This window comes from Delphinus delphis, chromosome 6, assembly GCF_949987515.2.
Source record: "Delphinus delphis chromosome 6, mDelDel1.2, whole genome shotgun sequence".
In the NCBI taxonomy this organism is placed as follows: Eukaryota; Metazoa; Chordata; class Mammalia; order Artiodactyla; family Delphinidae; genus Delphinus; species Delphinus delphis.
Genome location: NC_082688.1, coordinates 43,658,361 through 43,685,197, shown reverse-complemented (window position 1 = coordinate 43,685,197; position 26,837 = coordinate 43,658,361). Strand labels below are relative to the sequence as shown.

Genomic DNA, 26,837 nt, shown 5'->3' with positions numbered 1-26,837 from the left:
GTATCAACAGGATGGTTTCCCCTAGCTTGTAGTTTTGACTTCCAGAGTCAAGCTACAAGCCCCAGAATCTTAATAGCTAAAGTGACAGGTAAACGTATTGTATCCACTGATTCCTGAACACAGGGGCCATTTAAAATTTTATTTCTACCTTGCTTCTACAACATTCCAAAACCATGCGTTATTCTGAAAGCATATCTCCTATGAGTATAACTATTGGCAGTTTTGTCCTCAGCTAAAGTACAAGCCTGTGTAAGAGCATGTAATTCAGCCTGCTGGGGTGAAGTAGCCATAGGTAAAGAGGCTGCTTCAACAGCATCAAAAGGAGTTGTAATAACATACCCAGCACAATATGTACTATTGTCACCTTGTTAAATAAGACCATCCGTGAACAAGATGTCAGTGTTATCCAATAGAATGTCCTGTAGATCATTATAAGGAATCAGGAGGCGGTCCGTCAGCATTAGCCAGTGGTGGGGTATTTCATCAGCGATGGAAGGAAGAAAAGTAGCCGGGTTAAGGTTATTATAATATAAAAGAGCTATGTGAGGAGCAGTTAACAAAAAGACTTCATAGGAAGTGTCTGGCTGAGAAATGGTGAATGTGATGAGAATTCAGGAGAGCTTCTACTTCATGAGGAGCAAAAATGGTTAAAGGGGATTCCACAACAATTTTCTCGGTGGCCTTAACAAGAAGGGTAGTGGCTGTCATGGGTCTAAGGCAAGAGGGGTCTCCCTATGCCACAGGGTCCAGCTGCTAGCTATAATACTCTATGGGTCACAGGTGGTCCTCGTGTTTTAAATGATTACTCCAAGGGTATTCCCTTCCTTTTCATATACAAAAATTGTATAGGTCATTAAACCTTTTGATCCTCTTAAAAATATTTTTATCTGTTAAATTTTAAACTGTTTTAAAATTAAAAACATACTAAATTGAATAAAAAGCATTTTCTCTTCTAATATAAGTCTCTAACAAAAAAGGAAAAACAAATGAAGATTAGGAGATAAAACAAAATCGGAAGATAACTAAACTATATACAAATTAAAAGTTGTTTTCAAACACACAAAATTCACAAGAATAATACCTATGCCTTTCATCTTATTTTTCCAAACTTGATTTTTACCACACTTCCCCAGGAATTCTGATGGATTCATTTTGGTCAACAATAGCCATGATCCTCCCGTTTTCAGTCCTAAGTCTCAGCTGCCAGGTGTGAATCACTGCCCTAGTTGGAAAGCTTCTCCAGGGGCTCCCTCTTCTCCCCACAGGGGCTTCTATGCAGAAGATGGTACTTGTGAACGTTGTAGCCCTTCCTGCAGAACATGTGAAGGGAATGCCTCCAACTGCCACTCGTGTGAAAGAGGCCTCGTCCTTGACCACGGGGTATGCCGGGAAACCTGCCCCGAGAGGCACGTGGCCGTGGAGGGGGTGTGCAAGCACTGTCCGGAGATGTGTCAGGACTGCATCCATGAGAAAATATGCAAAGGTACCTGGGAGCCCCACAGGGGAGAGTGTGGGGACCCACTATCTGAGGGTGGGTTGTCCAAGGAGAAATGGAGGAGCCAGTCTCCCTACCTTTACTGAAATTGACCTCCATGGGTGTCGTTGAGGAGACTGAGGGTGACATAAAGCCTTTCCATGATGGAGTCTGCAAATTAAGACAGACAAGAGCCCCTTTTTTGCACGATTTCTCCCACACATGTACTGGGCAGTTAGGGTGTGGTATGCACCATCCCAGGTGTTAGAGATACAGAAAAGAACCCAAAGTCTCTGCCTCTTTGAACACAAAATCTCATAGGAGAGACTGATATTAATAAAATAGAGGTGGCTGGAGAATTTCAACTGTTATAAAAGATACAAAAGAAAATTTCAGGCCACTATAAGACTCTGAGAGTAGCACTCTGGCTAGGATTTTTTTTTCCCTGAAATTATCTCCTAAGAAAGGCTAATTTCCTCTCCAGGACAAGACAGACTCATTTAACTGGCTCTGTCCAATCCAAAGGACTCTCTTGGTGTAACCTAAGAGTTTTCTGGAATTCCTCCCCAAATAAGAGGATAGGCACAAATAAAATAAATATACAATGCATTCTTCATACTGATTAACCATGTATATTTCATTGGTTTACCCTATCAGTGAATGAAAAATTAACTGATCCACGAATTCCTAAACTGCATTTTGTATTAAATAGAGCCTGAGGTGCTCAATACAATTTTAAAAATCTGGTAATACTTTCTGGGTTTTCGAACAACACGTCCAGCATCTCCATGACTCATCTGCCGTAGCACTACAAGTTTTTGCAATTGAAGGGGCAGATCATTTCAGGATGTGAACCCAGCACCATCTAATTGGGCCACCATAAGTGGTCTCCTCTCCCTAGGCAGGGCTTGTGAGACAAGGAGGACAGGCCCTGGGAAGGTGGGAGTGGGGCAAATGTACACTGGGGTCAAATGAGTCAAAGAGATGGGCGATGGACTAGCCCACTGCAGAATGAATAAATTCCTTTCTGCTGCTCCCCTGGGGGTAACTTGCTGCTTCCCTCTGCCCACAGAATGCATGCCTGAGTCCTTCCTGTACAAGGATACGTGCCACCAGTCCTGTCCCAGGCACTTCTACGCAGATGCGCAGCACTGTGTTCCCTGCCATGAAAACTGTCTGGAGTGCAGTGGCCCCTCAATGGATGACTGTGACCTCTGTGCTGAGGCGTCCTTGTTTCTCTACAATGGGCAGTGTTTGGAGGAGTGTCCAGAAGGAACTTACTTTGAAAAAGAGTCTAAGGTTTGCAAAGGTAAAGACTTCCGGGTAAAATGGCCGAGCACCACATCCCAGGGAACCTACTTGGGATGATGTGTTTCTTCTAAGTAGGTTCTGGGGTTTGCGCAGTTCCATCCCAGTCCCAGAGCTGTGGTGTCAGCTCTTTCCCTCCTCCTTAAGGAAGCATATTTTGAACCTGCTCCAGTTTATGATTTATTTTAAATGAATCATTCCTTAGCTTTGATGATGTAACTTATTAGCAATGAATCACGTTGACCCTCCTCACAACGGTAGCTGATCAAAAAGGATTCTCATGTGAAGATTTACAACAGAGATGATGGGCCTTTAAAAGTCACCCAAAATGGAAATTTTTTCTTAAAATTTTAATCCATTATAGGTTTATAGCAGCATAATGAAAGCTGTACCATAGAGGGTTTTCTCCAAGCCTCTCGTCTCCCTAAAGCCACCCTCGTCTTCATCACCTGCAGCCTCTCCTGCCCGGGGTCTCCTATTCCATGTCCCATTTGGCATTTCAATCCCTACACGTTCAAGAAAGGATCTGCTATTATTTATGCTTCCTTATGTTTTAAGTGGGCGTGAGTTCTTTGCTTCTTATCCGTTGTCAGGGAAAAGAAAAATTAATTAAATATAAATTGCCCATCACTAGAGGAATTCTCAAGCAAGTGAGAGAAGCATTCTTAGGGAAAGGACTTTCCTTTTCTTTTTTTTTGCAGTACGTGGGCCTCTCACTGCTGTGGCCTCTCCCATTGCGGAGCACAGGCTCTGGACACGCAGGCCCAGCGGCCATGGCTCATGGGCCCAGCCGCTCCGCGGCATGTGGGATCCTCCCGAACCGGGACACAAACCCGTGTCCCCTGCATTGGCAGGCGGACTCTCAACCACTGCGCCACCAGGGAAGCCCAGGACTTTCCTTTTCCCCCCCAGTTTTATTGAGATATAATTGACATATAGCATTGTATAAGTTTAGAACGTACACTGTGACGATTTAATATATGTATGTATTTTGAAATGATGACCACAGTAAGGTCAGTTGACACTGACCTTAGTTACCTCTTTTTTTTCCTTCTTCTTTGGTAAGAACATTTAAGCTCTGTTCCCTCAGCAACTTTCAAGTATACAATACAATATTGTCAACTACAATCACAGGATTCACTCCAACAAGGCAGCCAGTGGTAGTTTAGCCCCTTATGTTGCCACCAAGCAAACATGAGACAGATACCCAGAGGCAGCCCCCTAACCACAGTGAGAGCTTGAGCATGAACTCACGTGGTAGGAGAAACCTTGGGCCACCCACATCCTAGAACGTACTCAGGGAAATGTTTTTGGTCAAACATGAAGATGCAGTGCGCTCCTACAGCCTTTCTGCTCTAGCCTTACAATCTGCGTATAACTTTTTGTGTCTTATGTAAAGCACTACTTACTGTCAATGTCCCACTTGACTGTGTGAAAGAACGTGGACTTAAAGATGGGCAGCTGTGCCTGTGTAGCGGAGGGGGCGGGAGTGAACATGTGAGGAGGTTGCAAACCTGTGGGTCAGTTTCCATGAGAAGTTTAAAGCCTCAGCCAAAGGCCTGCAGGGCCATCTTGCCTGTACTAGGGCAGGAACCGAGGATTGACTTTTGGCCTTTCTCAGGTGTTCCATAGTAAAAGTAATCTGCCATATAGAGAACGGTTTAATTTTCTCACTGAGAAAGGCCTCTGGTCCTCATCCCTGGTTGCCCATGAGAACCACCCAGGAAGCTTTAAAAAATACAGATGCCCGGACTTCCCTGGTGGTGCAGTGGTTGAGAGTCCGACTGCCGATGCAGGGGACACGGGTTCGTGCCCCGGTCTGGGAGGATCCCACATGCTGCGGAGCGCCTGGGCCCGTGAGCCATGGCCGCTGAGCCTGCGTGTCCGGAGCCTGTGCTCCACAACGGGAGAGGCCACAACAGTGAGAGGCCTGTGTACAGCAAAAAAAAAGAAAAAAAAACACAGATGCCCGAGCTCAGGCCAGCTCAGCTGTTGGGAACTAACCTGAGGTCTCTCCCTGCAATGCTGTTTCTCCTTCCATCAGTCCCAAGGGAGGCGGAGGGAGGCTGGTACTGGAAGAAACAGGGCAACAAGCTGACTTGCCAGAGAAGAAACAAAGGACCTGACCTGAAAATTAAGATTTGGGTTGGTGTAGAGAAGCTTCTAGAACCAAGCCATGTCCAAGCAGGTTCTCCTCTAAGAAACACAAAGAATGGGATCCATTCTGATCACCCTGAATTTCTCCCTACGAGATAACATAGACAGGTCTAAGAACACCTCACCCTTCCCAAGGCGCTGGGGCAGAAATGGCCAAGAGCTCTTGTTAAGGTCCTGGGTTCATCTCCTCTCCCTGCCCTTTCCCAGCCTCGTGACTTAGCACCTCCAGCCTCAATGTCCTGATCTAGATACACTGAGAAGATAACAATCACAAGAAGAATACCATGCATCTATTCATCCAGGCAGTGCTTACTGGGGGCCTACTATGTGCTGGGCGCTCTTCCAGGCCTAGGGCACAGCAGGGAACAATACAGACAGAATCCTGCCCTCATGGAGCTGACATTCAATCGGGGAAAACAGACTCTAAAGAAGCCAGTCAAAAGGAAAAATAAGGCAGGAAAGGGGGGCAGGAAGTTGGGCAGGAGGGAGTTGAAATTGGAGAGAAGGCGGCCTGGAAGAGATCATTGAAAAAGGGAGGGAAAGAAACTACTCACACAGGGAACTACTCACATAGAGGATTCCCGGCAGAGGGAACGGCAACTGCTAACCCCCCGAGGTGGGAGTGACTTGTTCTCATTTCCTTTGTCTAACAAATATTTACTGAGTGCCAATGTTATATGCCAGGCCCTCTCATAGGCACTGTGCATTCCTAAATGCCTATAAAAAAGGTCTTTTGTATCAAGAGGTACTTACAACACGTATTAACAGCTGTTACGTTAGTAATAAGCTCAAATTACTGGGCGATCAGTGGAGAACCACAGCAGAGGAATTACAGTGGTGAGAAGCCCACAGACTAGTGCGTGGCTGTGCTGCGACAGGGTTGCTTCTTCTTAGCACGTTGCAGTTTGGGTAACTAAGGGGGCTCTTACCACTATCTCTGAGGTGGCTATTGCAGGAAGGGGCTCTCTGGGGATCCCAGGGAAAGTGAAGCAGCCATGTTTTCCTCATCTTGTAACAAGAATGCTCCAGCCTAGAGCCCATCTCCTGGCCACACCCTTGGCCCAGAGCCTAGAAATCTCCGAGGAAGGAAGGTGAGCACACTTTCCAGGGGAACCGATTCCCTCAAGGGGCACCCTGACCCTCTCTCACTCTCCGTCTGCTGTCTGCACCCCGCCCGCAGACTGCCACAAGTCCTGCCGGACCTGCTCCTCCTCGGGGACCTGCACCACGTGTCAAGAAGGCCTGAGGGTGAACAACCACGGGGGCTGCGTGCCTCACACTGAATGCGCCACCATGGAGTACTGGGATGAGGTGGCCCTGGCCTGCAAGGCCTGTCATGCCAAGTGCTTCCACTGCACGGGACCCTCGGAGGACCAGTGTCACACCTGCCTGCGGGACAGCCTTCTTCTCAGTGAGTTACCTTTGCTCTGAGGACGGGTTTGTCTTTCCCTCCATCTGGGAAACGACCGTGCACAATGCGTGGCACCCAGTAGAAACTGGCGTCTTTCTTTTTAACTTTTCACTTTGTGTTTGGAAAATTGTCAAGCCTACAGAATAGACTCAAGAGGAAAATCAGTACAAAGAGCCCCGCACACGTGCCCTTTACCCATTTGCCCCGTTGGCCTTATCGTTTGCTTGTTCTCACTCTCTCGCTTTCGACGTACACGCATACGTAATTCGCAATATATATTTTTTAACCACTTGAGGATATGTTACATACATCATGGCCTCTTTCCCACCAATACTTTAACACAAGCATACCTTGGAAATATTGTGGGTTCGGTTTCAGACCACGGCAATGAAATGAATATGGCAATAAAGCAAGACACACAAACTTTTTGGTTTCCCAGTGGATATAAACATTATGTTTACATTATACTGTAGCCTGTTAAGTGTGCAATGGCATTATGTCAAAGAAAAAAATCAATGTACATACCTTAATTAAAAAATACATTTTTGCTAAAAAACGCTAACCGTCATCTCACGACGCAAGGTTGCCACAGACCTTCACTTCGTTAAAAAACTCAGTATCTGTGAAGCACGATAAAACAAGGTCTGCCTGTATGTATTTCCTAGGAATAGGGATGCTCTCTTATGTAACCACGGTACAGTTGTCAAGTCTAGTAACTTTAACATTAATACAATCCTTTAATGAACCGTCCATATTAGAATTTTGTGAATTCCCTTTTAGATCAGGGCCCAGTCTAGAGTCAGGTATTGCATTTAGTTGCCATGTCTCTCTAGACTCCTTTAATCTGAACATTTCCACAGACTTTGTCTTTTATGATATTGACATTCGAGAAGAACACGGTCCCTGTCCCTCCACTGGGGTTTGTGTGAAGGTTTCCATGATTAGATGGAGATCGTGCACCCTCAGTCGGGATACTTCGTATGTGATGCCGTGTCCTTTGGAGGCGCCCAGTGGTCACCTGCCTCTCACAGGTGACGTTAACTTTGGTCCTCTCTTCAGGGTGCTGTCCAATTTCTCCACTGCAGAGTTCCTGTTTTCCCTTGTGATTAATGAGCAGTCTGTGGAGAGATGCTTTCTGAACAGGCAGGTATTCAGCTTTTCATGAAAATTTCCCCTTGATTTAGCTCCCATTGATGAATAAATCTTGAACAAAATGTGGGACAATCTGAGGTTGTCCAGCAGATCAGATGTGAAGGTTATTGCCAGTGTGAAGCAGCACCCTCAGGTTTCCAGAGATACCACGATTAGGCTTAACAGGGGTATGGGAGAAAGAAGATGAAACAGAACTCAACTGAAAGAAGGAAGAGTGAAGGGGTGTAGGAGAGAGAGAAGAGACGAATATGTGAAGACCTGGAGAGTGTGAGCATTCATCTCTCCAACCCGGCAGAGTAGACCTGAGAAGCAAGACACTCAAAGAGAAATGTGTGGCAACTCTTTCCTCTTCTTGTTGAGGTACCATCAGCAAGGGCACCAATTCCCTGCAGAGACACGGGGACCACTAGCCTCAATACCATTCCTGGTTGCCTCCCGGTAGAAAACACCTGAGGATACCTATCCATCTGTCTTAGCTCCTCTTCCACAAATCTCAATGAACCTTCTTCCCAGCAGTTGCGGCTTCATGAGACCATTCCAGATCTCCTGTATCACCTCAACCCCCAGGACCTTCTTTTCTAATTATCTCCAATATAGAGTGTTACGAGTGATCACCTCAGGTGCCTTCATACAGACAGGAATACATCTTATCACTACAAGGTGGTCTTCCCTTTAACTAGGGATAGGAATTAGACTAGAACTGAGACTTCGGTGCTGGTGGTCCCCCAGGGGCTGGATGCGGGTTGTGCTAGGACCTGGTCTTCTCATAGGAAACTAATGAAGAGGTGTTTCACATTCAGGGGATTCAGGCTTCCCCCTAGTTAGCTAGATACATCAGCTGGACAATAAACCACTGTCAACATCCATCTTTAACAGAACAGCCACTGGAAGACCTGGCACTGAACCAGGAGCTGGAAAAGCAGAGATGATGACATGGCCCCTGCGCTCGAGCAGCTCAGAGGGTCTCCCAGCACAGAGCTGGCTGGGTCCACAGCACTTACAGAGCTCTCGTATTATTTAGTTTGGGTTTTTTTTTTTTCCTTTTCCCCCAGTGCCTGTGCTAATGCTGACTGAAGTTATGGAGACAAACCTTCTTCTGGTCTAGAGCTGACCAGTGGCTCACATTAATAAGGCAGGAGAGTCTGGCTTCTGGTCTATGAGGTTAAGCAGATTTGGGGCAGAGTTGCCTCTAAGACTGTATGTTAAACTGCGAAGCCAGCAAATCTCATGTTTTAACTTTATCGTGAATCCGCCCTCACCGTCCACCCTAAATGCTTTAAAGAAGTTGAAAGGGCAAGAATCAGTGACTCCACTGGGGTAAGTGGAGGAAGGAATGGGGTTATGTGTGGCTGAACTCCCCTGCAACTCATCTTGCTGTATAGAGCAGAGGATTCACAGTTAGAGTCTAATTTTTTAAATACTGGGCAAAACAGAGTCTCACAGTCCATAGAACTTTCTGTCCCAATGGAAATATTCTATATCTGTGCTTGTACAGCTGAGGGACTGAAGTTTTCATTTTAATTCACTTAAATGTCAAGAGTCACACTGTGTGGACAGCACAGCAAAACTGAGGGTAAAATCTTATATTTTAGGCTAGAAATAGTTGAGACTGTAGGAACTTGTCATTGCATTGGCCCTGTACTTACTGTTTTCTTCAGTGGAGCCTTGACTCTTGCTACCCTAGCCCCTGCCTTCAATGTTCTCCCCATCCTGCTAGACCCTGTACATTCTCTTCCTCACTTTAACAGACGGTGGTTTCTGTCCTGCCCAACAGAGCCCATCCACTCTGACCTCTGTTTTTTCTCAACTCCTAATGTCCTTATGGTTGATTCTATTTCTTGGACATTCGTCTTAGCTCCTGGGATGCCCATCAGCCCACAGGGACACTGTCTCCTTCCTCCTGCATCCCCCCACCCGCCATGGTGTACGGTGGGGAGCATATAGAAGTTTGGAAGACATGTGTCATACTTGATACCAAGACAGATTCTTTTCATCCCTTGGCAGACACGACCTGCGTGCAGGACTGCCCCGAGGGCTACTATGCTGATGAGGACAGCCACCGGTGTGCCCCCTGCCACAGCTCTTGTAGGACATGTGAAGGGAGACTCAGCATGCAATGCCTCTCCTGCCAGCCAGGGTGGTTCCAGCTGGGAAAGGAGTGCCTGCCCCAGTGCAGAGAAGGGTAAGGTGCTCCACACACTTTCCCCTCACTTAATCCCATAACCACTCCAGATATCACTATGAGCAAACCCATTTCGCAGATGAGGAAGTTAAGTCTCAGAACACTTAAATAACCAGACTGAAGTCTCACTGCTAGTAAGAAACAAAGATGAGAGTCCAATCCCACTGTAATGGTCTCCAGAGGATTTCGGCAAGTTCACAGTAACGGAAGAGTAAACAGGAAAGGCAGAGGGACCCAATGAGATAACACAGAGTCAGATTGTCAAGTCAGACCCACATCACTAATTCAAAGGATACAAGCAATTACAAGGCAGAGGTGATTCTTCTGTTAGAGAAGTCCAAACCCATGAATGTAGATTCTTTCCCTTTTGCATTACGATTTGTTCGGACCAGATTTAATATGAGAGGTCTAAGCACTGCATGTGGTGCATTGATTTTACAAAGGGAACAATTTCACTTAAATATTTCCATTTATACCCCACTAATTCTCCAACCTGCTATGCCCCCGCACATCCACAAATTACAGGTTTAGTTACCATAAACAACCCAGAAACACAGATGTATCCTTCTAAAAGCATTTCACAGATAAGAGCCCTCCATCACGTGTTTTTCTGCAAGGAAAAACTGAGTGTGTTTATCAGAAGGTCTGGTTACCAGCACATTTGGAAGAGGATTTGACTGGGTCATCTTTTCCCCCCCAGGCATTCCCAGTAAAGAGGAAGACTGATTACAGGCCTATTGCTAACTCTTCTTTCCCAATCAGTAACTCAAAGCACTGAGAATTTCCAGACCCAAATTGAAGGGCTATAACTTTGGACTTTCCCCAAATGCTTTTGCTGAAATTAGCACATCTCTTGTCTGCAGTTCTATAGCAATTACTGCTTGTATCACTGCCTTGTGTTTTGATTCACCTCATTCATTCAACACATGCTTAATAAAGAGCACTTGTATGTACTGATATAAGATGAGCAATACAAAGACTTTGTAAGGGGCTTCCCTGGTGGCACAGTGGTTGAGAGTCCGCCTACCGATGCAGGGGACACGGGTTCGTGCCCCGGTCCGGGAAGATCCCACATGCCGCGGAGCCATGGCCGCTGAGCCTGCGCGTCCGGAGCCTGTGCTCCGCAACAGGAGAGGCCACAGCAGTGAGAGGCCCGCGTACCGCAAAAAAAAAAAAAAAAAGACTTTGTAAGAGCTTATTCTTCTTATATATCTCTTTCCCTGAAAATTATAGGCTCCTGGAAGAGAAACGCATCTTATTTTTCACACAGGTTACAACAACACTCAGCACAGAGCCACACACATTAGCAGCCCTGAAAAAACACCAGTCATATAGATCAATAAAGAGAGGTTCCTGCCAGACAAGAGGGGGATGGGGCTACCTGGGTCAGCCCTTCATCTTCATCTTAATAAGTGCTTGAAAAATCTGGATCCCATCTTTCTCAAATCAAGTCATTAGATACTCCTGTGCACACACACACAAAATTTAAATAGACCATGAAATTAAGAAAGCAATTCCTCCATAATATGTGAAGTTACCCACTGGGAGGTGAGGCACAGGTTGCCGTAAATCCCTTAAAGGCGAGTAAATGGGGTATCAATGAGTTATAAGTGGTGATATTTTAGTGAACTAGTTCCTTTTGTAAAATCAATGATCCACATGTATAAACTTCGTATGTTAAATCTCATCGCCTTGGGAAGGCAGGTGTGTAATCCTCTGCAGCCTGACCCCATGCACATCATTACTTTGGTTTTTAACCTCAGAGCAGGTTTTTAAGGCCCCAGTTATTGTTTGTACTTCTGCACAAGATCCTCTTCCAGGCTATGAGGCTCGGATGATTTCACAGTCACCTCATGCAAGAGTTATCAAGGTAAGCGGTGGCAGTGTGCTCTTCTTTTAATCAGAAACAGCCAATGGACAACTCTCCATCGTCTTCCTTTAGCATCACTCTTTAATAATTTTTAAAACCTATTTGGGGGCTTCCCTCGTGGCACAGTGGTTAAGAATCTGCCTGCCAATGCAGGAGACACGGGCTCGAGCCGTGGTCTGGGAAGGTCCCACATGCCGAGGAGCAACTAAGCCCGTGTGCCACAACTACTGAGCCTGTGCTCTAGAGCCTGCAAGCCACAACTACTGAAACCCGCACACCTAGAGTCCATGCTCCACAACAAGAGAAGCCACCGCAATGAAAAGTCCATGCACTGCAAGGAAGAGTAGCCCTGGCTTGCAGCAACTAGAGAAAGCCCGCGCACAGCTACAAAGACCCAACACAGCCAAAAATAAATAAATAAATTTATTTTTTAAAAAAACCTATTCGGTATTGATAAGCTTTCTTCCCCAGGGTTCCTACTGTTGTTTTTCGTCTTAATAACAATCTTTAATAACAACATGAGTAACCAATGTTTATGCTGCTTTAAGTTTACAAAGTATCTCCACTCACAGTGTGTCTTTATATTATGATTTGATTCAACAGCAATCCTATGAGATTAATATCATTCCCTCCATTTTGCAGATGAGGAAACTGAGGTTCAGAGAGGTTAAGTGACTTGCCCAAGGTCACATGGCTACTAATACTTGGTGGACCCAGGACAAAAAATCAGATCTTCTGACTTCAATATTGTGTATTCCCTCTGTGGAAAATTGTGGATTTTCACTTTTTCCTACGGTTTTCTCTTTTGAGTCGTAGGTGATCTTTATCAACTATTCATTTCATGACTGATGTTTCCGTTGGATAGCGTCAGTGTGCCAACGTCCAGACAGGTTTATCTTTGGCAATGGTTCCTTTTCTCTCTTCAGTGTTACTTGAAAATCTTGTGTTTACCTTCAAATAATGCATTGCTTGTTATCGTGGCATTTAATGGATATGTTCAAATTGTGTTGCCCCACTTCATTAGCCCTTTGACCTTAAGCAAGTTGACTAAATTCTCTGAGCCTCAGTCTTTACATATGTAAAATACAGATAATATCTAAATCATAAGGTTTGCTGTGAGGATTAATCATAAAACTCATAATTATCAATAATATACATTAATGAGAGTGGACCTTGCATAATGTGTTCCACTTGATCTGTGCGGTTTGCACTGCACGGCTCCATTTATATGTGGATTTTTTTCACTAAATATGTACTACACAGTCTACAGTAGGTTGAATCCAAGGATGCAGAACCACAGATATGGAGGGCCAACTATCATTATTATAGTTTTTAAAAACAGTATTATATGCAAAAAAACTATATATTATTATATGCAAATTTTCGACTACATGGAAGGTTGAAGCCCCTAACCCCTGAGCTGTTCAAGGATCAACTGTATTTATAATGGTCCTGGCACTGTTCTAACAAGCTTCTCAGTAATAACTTATTTAATTTTAGCTACTAATATTAGCCCCATATTACAGACCTGAGACACAGAGATGTTGTGTGACTTGCCTGAGGTCACACAGCACATGAGGGTTGACTCCATGCACTCCTGTTCCAAAGGGCACACTCCTAACTGCCATGTCCTAATGTCTCATTTTTAGACTCAATGAGGTGAAATAATGTTTATGATGTCTCCAGTGTACTGTCAGGCATATAGGAGAAACTTAACAAATGGTAATTATTGTTATTATATTTAACCTCTGAAAATCTTTTCAAAAGAGGTCACATCTATGTAAAGTCAGTATCACTCATGTCACCTCCTATTTCAAGATTTTTTTTAACTGAGAAATTAGAAAAACCACTCAGGAGTACACTTAAAATACCTCCCATTCCCATTCAATATGACTTAACACCTGAATTTTTTTTATATATAAATTTACTTATTTATCTGTTTTTATTTTTGGCTGTGTTGGGTCTTCATTGCTGCACCTGGGCTTTCTCTATTTGCGGCGAGGGGTGCTACCCTTCCTTGCGGTGCACAGGCTTCTCATTGTCATGGCTTCTCTTGTTGCAGAGCACGGGCTCTAGAGTGCAGGCTCAGTAGTTGTGGCGCACAGGCCCAGCTGCTCCGCGGTATGTGGGATCCTCCCGGGCCAGGGCTCGAACCCGTGTCCCCTGCATTGGCAGGTGGATTCTTAACCACTGCGCCACCAGGGAAGCCCCAACACCTGAATTTTAAAGTGGCAGAGCATATAGGTATATAAAAGGCAGGGGTAGTGAACAATTATTGTGGCACTACTATGTGTCATCTATGCTAGGTCCTTTCATATGTGTCATCTAACTTAATCCCCACAAATAGCAGAGGAGGGATTGTAATGTCCAATTTACAGATAAGAAACTGAGACTCATTAGATGTATTAGTATAATTAGTAATGAATCTAATAAGTAAAGAGTCTGAAGGTACGCAGCTTGTAACCATGATTTTTTCCACCACACCCAACTTTGGAGCAAAGCTTAATATTGAGTCTCTGCTTCCCTCCTTGGTTCAGGTATTACGCAGAAAACTCCACGGGGCGTTGCGAGAGCTGCAGCAGGAGCTGCAAGGCCTGCAGTGGCCCGCGGCCCACAGACTGCCTGTCCTGCGATCCATTCTTCTTTCTGCTCCACTCCAAGGGACAGTGTCATCGTACCTGCCCAGAGCATTACTACGCAGAGCAAAGCACACAGACCTGTGAGAGATGCCACCCAACTTGCGACAAATGCAAAGGTGAGGGCCATCTATCATTTCGCATGTGTGAATGGAAAAATGCGAAGTGTTTGCTCCTGCTTTGTCCCTCTCTCCTTTCATCACCTTTGGAGGGTCTTCTTGCTTGCCAACCTCATAGCCAGTCCTCTCCAGCATCAGCACCCTTTGTTCTCTTTCAGCTCCTGCACATCTGCCCTCTAACCCTAATTGATCCTGCACCACACTGCTGCCTCTTCAGATCCTTCCCATCCTTCAGGGCCCAATATACAGGCATCGTCCCCTACGGCAAGTGTTTTCCACCTACTGTCTTCTTTCTCTACCTGTTGAACTTGGAATATGCCAAGCAAAATTTATTTTCATTATTTCAACAACTACTTAAGATTTTGGCCTAAAACTGTCCCAAGCTCCATTCTTATTTTCCAGACACCTACTCGTCTGTCCCAGAGATTCTTAAAATCAACATGTCCCAGAGTAAACACAATCTGAGTTTCCTCTGATATTCACTCTTTCTGTTAATAGACCCACTGTCCAACCAGTTGCCCAAATCTGATACCTTGAAGTTATCTTCCCTTTGCCTCCTGTCCAATGCACAAAGGTAAACTTCAAGGTCTGTTGTTTCTCTCTTCTAAACGTTTCTCTGCTCAGATCTCTTTCTCCATTCTCACTATTCTCATTCTTCATTCTCAGCATCGCTTAGCTGACTTTCTGAAATAGCACGTCACCCCAACTCTGGTCTTGCTACCCCACTCCCAGGTCATCGTGTACAGTAATGCCATAGCAATCTTTCTAAAATTCAAATTTGCTTATTTTTCTCCATAGCTTGACATAGAATGGCAATTATGGTGAATTCCTCTCACCATTTAAGAAAGAAATACCTCCTACAATGTTTTTATTCTTAAAACTTATTAGATTAATATTGATACCTGGTACGGTACATTCCTGTTAGCCTTTTCAAAATTGTCTTGGCTATTCCTAGCTCTTTTTCCAAGTAAATTTTATTATTTTCCAAGTAAATTTTATCACATTTCATTTTAAAAAATCCCTTGGATATTAATTGACATTGCATTAAAACTCATCTTTACGATCCTGAATCACCACATTTATGAACGTGGTATATCTCTCCAATCTATGCATTCATTTTTTTTCCTTGATAAACTTTCAATAAATGTTTTCTGTTTTTGAAAAGTGATTAAATTCTTTCCCTGGTCAGCTTATGGTCTCAACTCTCCTTCCATGTACTTCAGAACCTAGAACTACCCAGAACCACTCAGCAGCCACCAAACAGGTGATACTCTCTCATGCCTACATGACTATTGTCCATGCATTTCCTCTTCCTGGAGAACAACAGTGTGTTAACTCTCAACTTAAAGACCCAGTTTGAATATCATCTTCTCTGTGAAGCTTTTCTTAGTCTTCCCAGAAGTCTTCTTCCTTCTTCTTGATTCTATAATACAGTTTTATCATAGCTATTTTTATTCAATACATTACATTTTAATTAAACGTCCAGCTCTCTTGCTGATGAGACCCTCAAGGCAAGAATTGGACCACATTCATTTTGTCAATAAAGACTTTAAAAAATGGTCCACACCAAAAAAATCTTAAAAAAAAATAAAAAAATAAAAATTCAGTCCACCTATTATTTTAGTTTTTTAATTTAAATGACTTATTTTTAAGATTTCTAATGGTTTGTTTTTCATATCCATCTATTTTTGTTTCATATCTTCCTGTTTGTGCTTCAGGTTTTTTTTGAGAGGATATTTTTGTCTTCATTTACTTTTTAAGCATCTTAAATATGCTAATTTTTAAATCATTTATTTATTTATTTATGGCTGTGTTGGGTCTTTGTTTGTGCATGGGCTTTCTCTTGTTGCGGCGAGCAGGGGCCACTCTTCATCACGGTGTGCGGGCCTCTCACTGTCGTGGCCTCTCTTGTTGCGGAGCACAAGCTCCAGATGCGCAGGCTCAGTAGTTGTGGCTCACGGGCCTAGTTGTTCCACGAAATATGCTAATTTTTAAGTTTGTCAAACTTTTCTATGAAATTAATATTATCTGAAGTAAGTTAATGCTTGATTGTGTTTACCTTCTCTTTTAACATTCTTTTTTCTACATGCTTTGAAATTTTGGTCTTGAGCTCATTTTGAATGGAAGACTTTGCTTTTGGTTTTCACTCCCTTTCTCTCTCCCTTCATCCTTATTCCTCACAGTCTGCTACTTTTTCAGCTCATGCTACCCCATGTCCCACCCTGAAACTCAGTATAGAAACATGATGTTCCAATATTCCTGGAGGTGATACTGATGTCACTGCAGATCTCATCAGCAATCCAGCTGGCAGCCCAGGAGAGTTCCTGGTCAAGAGGTGATGTCTATGAGGGCAGAGAGTCCCACCCTGACTCCTGTTTTAAGCTCTAAACCTGGATTTTGGTGCAGGTCTTATATGAAACACTTTTAGTTCCTATTATGGTAGAAAAGTTGAACTCACAGCCACGATTGCCTACATTTAGGCCCAGAGCCAAGCACGTGGGTGGCTTGAATCTGATTGCTATTTTGCATTTATATTCCCTTTCTGGTCCAGAGAGATTCCATCTTACTTTTGAGCCGACCTATCTCTTTTTTTGGTTCTCTCTGTTTATATTTATTCTCTCATTTCAGTGTGTTTGGAATAAAGGGGTTATGTCAGAACCTGAATTCATATGATTTTTTTATGTATACAGGAAATCTCTGTACCTCTCTCTCTCCCTCTCTCTCTCTCTGTTTTGTTGCAAACCAAAAAAAAATCCAAAAATAAATAAAGTCTTAAAAAAAAAATAAAGCTCATCAATACAGTCTCCCTGAGATTGTATTCCAGGGATGATTGGGCATATCTGGGTGAATCTTAAAGCCATTCTGAGTGTTTGTGCCTCCTCCTCCTGTATTTGACTTGAATTCCAAATATTCCTGGTTAATGATTTCTATCTTTGTTGTTCATTTCTTCTGTCATCCTTTCTTCACCTACCACACATGTCCTTTGCTGGTTAAAATTAAAAATTAAATTAAAATTAAAAAATACTTGAAAAAAATACTTAAAAGAACTAAAGGGGCTTCCCTGGTGGCGCAGTGGTTGAGAGTCCGCCTGCCGATGCAGGGGACGCAGGTTCCTGCCCCGGTCCGGGAAGATCCCACATGCCGCGGAGCGGCTGGGCCCGTGAGCCATGGCCGCTGAGCCTGCGCGTCCGGAGCCTGTGCTCCGCAACCGGAGAGGCCACAACAGTGAGAGGCCCGCGTACCGCAAAAAAAAAAAAAAAAAAAAAGAACTAAGGGGGTTGGGGGAGGGCAGCATACTAATGACCAACATGTATCTTTTATGCAGCTGGTTCCTTCATAATTAGCTCATTCCTTGCCTTCACACATTTAACTTTTTATTTATCGTCCACACAAAATTGCTTTAAATAAAAATCCAGGCTGGTTAACCAAAGCCTCCTAACTCTCCCGAGCTGCCTCTCTCTTCCGGTGTGGAATGACACCATGGACAGACCCCAGGGGTGGCTCTGCATGGCTGAATTCATCCCGTGGGGGTCATTCTAAGGGAGAGCAGATGGTGAGCTGTTCCAAATTTTATGGAAAAGCCAAAGCTGTCTTTCTAGGTGCCAAGTTTCCTGCAGATCCTTGGAAGCAATGATAAATGTAAGATGTTAAACTTGAAAAAAAAAATAGAAAACATTCTGGAAATTAGCCAACTACCTTTTGCAAAAGACACAGAGTACCCTAAGTATGCAGATTTTGCAATACATCAATGTAGGCGATGTAAATGGAGTCCTGATTTGTCACCCAGAGGTGGCTTGTAGTGCCTCTGGGGATTGCCCAGGATCTAGGCCGAATTGCTGCTGGCCTTCTGGAAGATGTAACCAAACTTAAGACACAAATTTTGTGACCTAACCTTTTTACCCTTTCATTTCTCTCTTTTAATTTTTCCTACCTTTAATTTCTCTTCATAAAGAAGAAAAAATCCCACACTTCTATGTTTTAAAATCGGAGTAAGACATTTAAGCTGTATTTCAGAAAACTGCAGGGAGAAAAGGAAAGAAGTAGGGGAAGATTGATTCTTTCTTCAGAGACCAAAATTGTGTCCCAGAACATGTAGGAAATTCTGTATGAAGTTGGACGTAAGATAAAAATAGAATGGCTTTGAATTGATACCACTATAGGCAGCCCCCAATCTAAGAGGAAGTTGGGTAATAAAGGTTTATTATCTGAGCTGTTGTTCAGAACTCAGAATTCATTCTTCCACAGAAACATTATAAATGATTGAGCTCACAGATCAGACAAGAAAAGTGGATTTAAATCCAGAGTGAATGTAAGAACAGGACTCACGGTTCTAGTTCAACTTCAACTAACCACACTTTACAATATTTTTCTGATGAAAAGGCCTATATATCAAGTTCCAACTCACAATATCAGGCACATTCCATGCCCCCTCTATTTCCCTGCTCCTGCCTCTCTGTCTAATTCAATGAACTAGAGCTCAGGTCTCCTGTCCCCAAACTCTCTCCAGAAGTTTTCCCTTGATATCTGCATAGAAAGAAATACTTGGGTCAGTCATTCTTGGGGTCTCTGAATTAGGAGAGAAGGATATTACCTCCACAGGAAACAGTCTGTCTGTTCACACCTCCTCTACTTGGTTCACGTATGAAGGCAGATAGTATGATCAAAGAGCACTGCACTGTCAGTCAACAAACCTGAATTTGACTCTTGAGTCAACCATTCCCTATGAAACCTTGAATGAGTGACTTCACATGTCTGGGCATTTGTTTACATTTATTTAAAAATTAAATAAATAGGATGTCAAATTTCTGAGAAGAGAGTTTACAGCTTTCAAGAGAATTTCAAAGAAATCTATCATGACAATCCCCAAAATTAAGAACTACTGGACAGGGCTTCCCTGGTGGCACAGTGGTTAAGAATCCGCCTGCCAATGCAGGGGACACGGGTTCGAGCCCTGCTCCAGGAAGATCCTACATGCCACGGAGCAACTAAGCCCGTGTACCACAACTACTGAGCTTGCACGCTATAGCCCGCAAGCCACAACTACTGAACCCGTGTGCCACAACTACTGAAGCCCGTGCACCTAGAGCCCATGCTCTGCAACAAGAGAAGCCACCGCAATGAGGAGCCCGCGCACCACAACAAAGAGTAGCCCCCGCTCGCCGCAACTGGAAAAAGCCTGCACGCGGCAGCGAAGACCCAATGCAGCCAATAAATAAATAAATAAATAATAACTACTGGACAAAATGATCTGGTAAATTCTTTTAGCCCTAGCGTTTTAAATTCCAAGTCTGGTGTTGTTTCTCAACTAGTTAACTGCCCATTCATGATTTACTCATCGAGTTTTGGGACCCTCCAAATCATCCTCATCCTCTCTACTAGTTAAACAATAAGCAGAGTGATAAATAAAGCTTTTACAAACTTTCTACATGATTTCTCATTCTCTGAAAATCTTTCCTTTTGCTGTAATAAAAGATCTGTCATCTCCAAACCCTTATTTCCAAATTGAGAGTTTACATTGATTAGACTAATTGGATAATTTCTAGATCTTTACTTGGTATCTCATAGACTTTTTTTTTTTTCCATTTCCTCAATCAATTCACTCTTCTCCTTCAATTTACTTGACATGTTTCTTGCTCCTAAGTGTTTTGGATCCAAGACAGAGATTGAAATGTAAGGTCAGTTTCATAACTTAGAATCATTTTTTCCTTTCAGGAAAAGGAGCATTGACTTGCTTATCCTGTGTGTGGAGTTACCACCTGGTGGGAGGAATCTGCGCCTCTGACTGTCTCGTGGGAGAGTACAGAGTGGGAGAGGTACAGAGCTGGGCGTGGGGTGTCTTCCACCATTTCTACAGAGGGACATGAGCTAGTTTCTGCATGTCATTTTGGGCAAAGTCAAAAAAGTCATAAAATCCCTACACTCACTATAGTTCAGGTTTAATATTTTAAAATCTACCATTGCACTGTGGGATAATGGTGCTACCCACCTGTAGCCTTAATGTCAATCAAAAGAACTGAGAAGAACTGAGATAAATAATGGGGAAGTTATTTAATGAGGACTGCAATATATTGCTCATGACCTTAGAAGTTTCAGGTCTACATAGGAATATTTTGTCAGAAATAAGATATATCTTCTCTCCTCCCCCTCTGCTGGCTAACCTGAAATGTCTGAATAATGTCAGAACTACATAACCAATGTTGGTCTTTCATCTCCTTCACCCCTTCGAATATATTGAGAGAGGTATATTTTGTTTCCTGGCCTAGAAACCATGGATTTTCTGAGTCCACTAACTTCTTGATTGTGTTTCCAAACTTTAGAAATTAAGTAAATCTCTCCATGGTAAAACTCACAAGTCCCAGCATATTCACATATGCTATTCTCTTTAAATTCTGACAAGAGCCCTCATTACACTTTGGAGAAACTGAGAATCCAAGAGGTTAAATACGGTAATTTGATAAAGATCATGCGAATAGTAAGGAACAAAGTTGGGGTTAAACACAAGGGTTCTGACTCCTAACCCAGGATTTGATGAGATCTCAGCTGAGAAAGCACCTTATCAGCACCTGAAACTTGCCAAGGTGCTCAACAACGGCAATTTCCATTCCTTCTTTTTCTATTGTACCAGCCTTCCAAAGTGCAGAAGTGAAATAGGAAGGTATCTTCCCTCATCTACGTTTTCAGCACCAGTGAAATGGAGCAACTTGTTGGGAGGGAAGCCACTTTCTCACCTTCAACAATCTTCCCACTGAGATTTCACTGCTTTAGCTAACAGTCACAATTTATATTATTCTGGGGCAGAGACACGAGAACCTAATAATCACAGAGGCAGAGCAGGTCATGTAAATGAGTGAAGAGTGTTGGGTCAAAGAAAACCCCAGTGCAAACTTGACCATAGGTGGCAAGGGCTGGGTATTGTATCAAATAGGAGAGCACACAAAGGGGGCCACCGCCACTCAGCTCTGTCTGTGATGTGGGAGTGGTGAATTCAATGTTGATAAATCTTCCAGTTTTTAAAGAGATACTCAGCACTGATTTACATGTGAAATATCCCAATTTTGAAATGCAGGCAATGAATTCAATTTTTTTTAACTGAGAAGGCCAGCTGAGTACGGACCAGACAAAACTCGTCCTTGACCAGGTACAGCACATGGCTGTCAGTGTGTAACCTGAGCTATTCTAGAAGCTTGTTCTCTCACTATGATTACCAGCAGATCTCAGAGGAAAGGCTCAGCAATGGTTCCATCCAAGTGCAAACAGCTGGTTCTGTCTTTCACCCAGAACAGTAAAAATGGACCCAGAACAAATCACCTTTCTGCTATCCCCAACCTGCCTCCTTCCCTTATCCATTGGAGAGGGATTTGGGAACTCCGGTGCCTTGTTAATTTCTCCACACTCCAAAGGAATCTGATTGTTCTTAACAGGGGGAGAAATTTAACTGTGAAAAATGCCATGAGAGCTGCATAGAATGCAAAGGACCTGGCACCAGGAACTGCACTGTGTGTCCTGCCAACCTGCTGCTGCACATGGATGACAGCCGCTGCCTGCGCTGCTGCAACACCTCCGATCCCACGGACACCCAGGAGTGTTGTGACTGCCATGACACCACAGGTGAGGGGAGAGGGAGAGCAGCCCGCGGAGCCAGAGGAAGCGCATGTCCTCAGGATGCTGATGGAAACATGGGGGAGAGAGGGATGGGAAGTTTCAGAGGATCAATAGAGCAACCTTTATTTAATGATTCTTTTTTTAATTTATTTTTTTAATGGAAGTATAGTTGATTTACAATGTTGTGTTAGTTTCTGGTGTACAGCAAAGTGATTCAGTTATGCATATATATACATATTCTTTTCCATTATGGTTTATGACAGGATACAGCAACCTTTTATTGAGTGCCTGCTATGTGCCCACTGTACCTGAAACGTTCTGTCCATCATCTCATATAAGTTGATATTATTAATCCCATTTTACAGATGAGGAGACTCTGGCTCAAAGGTTTGATTAGCATGCCCAAGTCCATACCAATGTTAACAGACTCATCTGGAATCAGAATATGGGTCATTTGGACTCAAAGCCAGCATTCTCTCCACTGCTGTCCTGCCTCCCAGATTCAAGCTCAAGCAGGTCTAGAGTTTCATCTTTATAAATTTACTTTATGGGCTTCCCTGGTGGCGCAGTGGTTGAGAGTCCGCCTGCCGATGCAGGGGACACGGGTTCGTGCCCCAGTCCGGGAAGATCCCACATGCCGCGGAGCGGCTGGGCCCGTGAGCCATGGCCGCTGAGCCTGCACGTCCGGAGCCTGTGCTCCACAACGGGAGAGGCTGCAACAGTGAAGAGGCCCGAGTACCGCAAAAAATAAATAAATAAAGGAAAAGAGTTGCCTATCAAGGAAGCTGATGCCAATATTATCTTGATTCTATCGAAAAATCATCCTGTGGAAGGCAGCCCAAATCCAGGGCTCCCATTAGAGACTTAAGGCATTTTAGAAAGGAACTTTCATTGAAGGCTAAGAGGAAACAAAACCCCTTTTACCAATTCCGAGTCCCCGAACTGTCTCCCACCCCCAATCCATTCATACGGGTACTTGGTTCTCATTGGCCACAAGCTGAGAAAGATCCCAAATGGAGTGATTTCTTCTAAAAAGAAAAAGATAAATTCTTAAAACCTATTCTCTAGTGTAAAAGCAGGTCATTTCCTTGGAGTTCAGCTACATCATGGCCTGACAAAAAGAGACATTATATTTATGGGAGCCTGTCCATTTTTAAGAAAAGTATATCCCAGACCCATAACTGCTACTAGTCTTTTCTGTTTTATTTTTGATCAGCCTTTTCAACTAACTTTTAAATACCATCTTTCCAAAAACTAATTGTTTCCTTCTTTCAGCTTTCCCACCCCCATGAGCAGCTGGTTTCCCCAGCTCTTCATACACATCCACCTTCAGGGTCTGATTGCCTAATATCCATGCTGTGTCAGCTAAGAATAACAACCTTCATTACATTGATGGCTTTAAATGAAACCAGAAGTGTGTACATGTTGGGTGCAGAGTTTCTGCAAGCCTTTTCCAACTAAGAACTATTTAGTCAGCTCTCCTGGGCTTTCTCTGGCTCTTGAAGATCTACCTGGGGCAACTCTACTGAAGACCAAATACTCTTATTACCTGCTCATTCATTACTAAGACACTCTGATCCTTCAGAGAACCCATATCACAGAGGCTGACTCTGACTCTGCGGACCTAAGACTGGAGAGCAGTAAGACATGATTGCATATGGTACCCTGGTAATTGAAACAACCTCGAAAAGTCTTTTATTGATTCTCCTGCCTCAGGCAGTATTTATCGCAAAGTACCACACACAGGTTGCTTATCCTTCCCTCTGGTGCTTTCATATTTCCTCCAGGGAAAAATTCTGTGCTGATATGTTAATGACAAAAGTAGTAATGATGGTGCTGTTACTTTAGGAGATGAAATTCTGCTTGATGGGCAAAATCCCAAGAGGATGAAAGTTAGGATAAAATAGAAAACTTGTTTATCACTAGCAAAAAGAGAAAGAAAACACACAGTGGTGATGAATCAGACCTAATTGGCCAATATATTATAAAAGAAAATAATTAACCCTAAAATAATTGGCAACAGTATTATATCCATTAAGCTAGTGTATATCATGCAGCTAGAATCTCATAAAACATCCTGGGAGCAGACCTAGGTGGTTCAAAAACGTTTATGGAGGGCTTCCCTGGTGGCGCAGTGGTTGGGAGTCCGCCTGCCGATGCAGGGGACATGGGTTTGTGCCCCGGTCCGGGAGGATCCCACATGCCGTGGAGCGGCTGGGCCCGTGAGCCATGGCCGCTGAGCCTACGCGTCCGGAGCCTGTGCTCCGCAACGGGAGAGGCCACAACAGTGAGAGGCCCGCGTACCACAAAAAAATAAATAAATAAAAATAAAAAGGATGTTCTCTTCTGGGAACAGAACATCCTTATAAAAAAAAAAATGTTTATGGAAAACATACTGTGTATTTCAACTTGTACATCCAACAAGACCTGCTAGTTTTCTCTCTGGTTCTTTCATACTCTCTTTCACACTCCCATTTGGTGGGTTAAAGAACAGGACAAAAAAAATTAGGTAACTTACCCAAATTATACCACCTGAATAAGTGAGTAAAAAGTACAAAAAATGGGGGCTTCCCTAGTGGCACAGTGGTTGGGAGTCCGCCTGCCGATGCAGGGGACACGGGTTCGTGCCCCGGTCCGGGAAGATCCCACATGCCGCGGAGCGGCTGGACCCGTGAGCCATGGCCGCTGAGCCTGCGCGTCCGGAGCCAGTGCTCCGCACCGGGAGAGGCCACAACAGTGAGAGGCCCGCGTACCACAAAAAAATAAATAAAAATAAAAAGGATGTTCTCTTCTGGGAACAGAACATCCTTATAAAAAAAAAAAAGTGTTTATGTAAAACATACTGTGTATTTCAACTTGTACATCCAACAAGGCCTGCTAGTTTTTTCTCTGGTTCTTTCATACTCTCTTTCACACTCCCATTTGCTGGGTTAAAGAACAGGAAAAAAAAAATTAGGTAACTTACCCAAATTATACCACCTGAATAAGTGAGTAAAAAGTACAAAAAATGGGGGCTTCCCTAGTGGCACAGTGGTTGAGAGTCCGCCTGCCGATGCAGGGGACACGGGTTCGTGCCCCGGTCCGGGAAGATCCCACGTGCCGCGGAGCGGCTGGGCCCGTGAGCCATGGCCGCTGAGCCTGCGCGTCCCGAGCCTGTGCTCCGCAACGGGAGAGACCACAACAGTGAAAGGCCCGCGTACCGCAAAAAAAAAAAAGTACAAAAAATGAGCTCATCGCTGAATTATGACACTTTTGGTTACTCCATATTTTCAATGAAGGCATCAAAACAAATGTTGGTGGATGACGGGGGCAGAGCTCTCAACTTCAGAAATCTTAGTTATGATAGAAGAAATCCCCTATCACTCAATTTGGTAGTCAGAATTTAAAGATGGTACTTTTCATGCTACCAAATTAGGTCCACAGAATGCCAAGAAGTCAAAAAACCTTTGTCAGTGTTTTGCCCCTAATGCCTCCAGATTGTAGCATGAAGCAAGGATTCCTGGGTTAGAGTTCTGATTGCTCCATAAACAAGTTCTTACCTGTGACAGTGTGACAATTCACTTCCTCGCTGTGGGTCTCAGTTTCCTCAACTATCAAACTACAGATTGACCTGTGATTTCTATGACCCCACGCGGCGATGAATCAATGGCTTTATAAATAATCTGTTCCTATCTTTGAATTGTGGGATAATCCTGTTGAATCAGGTTTAAAGGTAGCTGGGGAAAAGACTCAGTCTTAGAAAAAGTCAGAGTTGAAACAGAAATAGAGTATTCAGCAATAACTGAAGCCTGGCCCAAGATGGAACATTTTTCTCAGGAAGGAAGTAGAAGAATCGATTTGGTAAGGTTGGACACTTGGTGACTCACCCATGACGTATGGGTATGAGGGGGCTCCCTTTGGATCTCAAACTGACTTTCTCCCTAGAAGAGTTTGTTGGTATCATCTGGGATAGACTGAAACTCTCATGGGAGTAGACACGGAGCAATTCTGTAGAGGGGTGTGCTAAGAAAATCGAAGACAGTGGTTCTACCATTTTAGATTCAAAAGATAAAGGTGAACCTCTTTACCTCAGAAACTAATTTTCTCCATTCCATTTCTTCTCTGCCACCCTTCCCCTCTGCCCTCTTCCTTTGGGGTCATCTTCCAACAGATGAGTGTATCCTTCGAGCAAGTGAGGTTGAGCCTGCAGGTGAGCGTTCCAGGACAGCCCTGCTCATCACCTCCTCCGTTATGCTGGCGCTTCTGCTCGGGGCAGCTGTGATCATCTGGAGGAAATCTCGGGGCAGAGTCAGGCCCACAGAAAAGGCCGGCTATGCAAAGCTGGCTGACCCTAGCAAGTCTTACTCCTCCTACAAGAGCAGTCATCGCGAGAGCACCAGCTTTGAAGAGGATCAGGTGATTGAGTACAGGGACCGGGAGTATGATGAGGACGATGAGGATGACATTGTCTACATGGGCCAAGATGGCACTGTCTACCGGAAATTTAAGTATGGGCTGCTGGATGACGATGATGAAGATGAACTGGAATACGATGATGAGAGCTACTCCTACCAGCAAACAGAGGTCACCTCCTCCCCCAGCCCATTCTACTCACCGGCAAGCGTGTGAGCATTACAGTGTTGGATTTTATCCCGACACACCAGGGTGACATGAGGGTGTTTGTGTTTGTCTTTTTAACCGCGAGTCCAACTAGAGTATGTAAGAATGCTGAAATATTTTGTTCTTCTTTTGGATGGCTAAACTCAATTAACCATGATAGTTCAACCATAATTGAGAAACAAGGATAAAATACAGAATGATTTTCCTCAAAACAATATGTCAAGACACAAAACACAGGAGGTAAAAAAAGTGAGATCTGTGCAAACTGTTTTATGTGATTTAAAAAAAAAATGGAAATGAACCTATAGAAATTCTGTTTCTCAGCTG

The 26,837-nt window shown here is 43.8% G+C and overlaps 1 protein-coding gene across 1 annotated transcript; it reads left to right on the top strand.

The window, feature by feature from the left end:
• The first annotated feature begins 1,282 nt into the window (after positions 1 to 1,282).
• On the top strand, positions 1,283 to 26,519 carry LOC138414117 (proprotein convertase subtilisin/kexin type 5-like). The gene is made up of 8 exons (XM_069540806.1): positions 1,283 to 1,406; positions 2,547 to 2,783; positions 6,120 to 6,350; positions 9,507 to 9,684; positions 14,092 to 14,309; positions 20,022 to 20,122; positions 21,731 to 21,917; positions 26,062 to 26,519. Exons 1-8 carry the CDS (start codon positions 1,283 to 1,285, stop codon positions 26,517 to 26,519), a joined length of 1,734 nt encoding a protein of 577 aa, XP_069396907.1.
• The last annotated feature ends 318 nt before the right edge of the window (positions 26,520 to 26,837 follow it).

Coding starts and splice junctions, on each gene's coding strand:
- LOC138414117 (XM_069540806.1), top strand. CDS start 1,283: ATGGTACTTGTGAACGTTGTAGCCCTTCCTGCAGAACATGTGAAGGGA. Junction 1,407..2,546: donor CGGGAAACCTGCCCCGAGAG/GCACGTGGCCGT, acceptor CTCTGCCCACAG/AATGCATGCCTGAGTCCTTC. Junction 20,123..21,730: donor GAGAGTACAGAGTGGGAGAG/GTACAGAGCTGG, acceptor TGTTCTTAACAG/GGGGAGAAATTTAACTGTGA.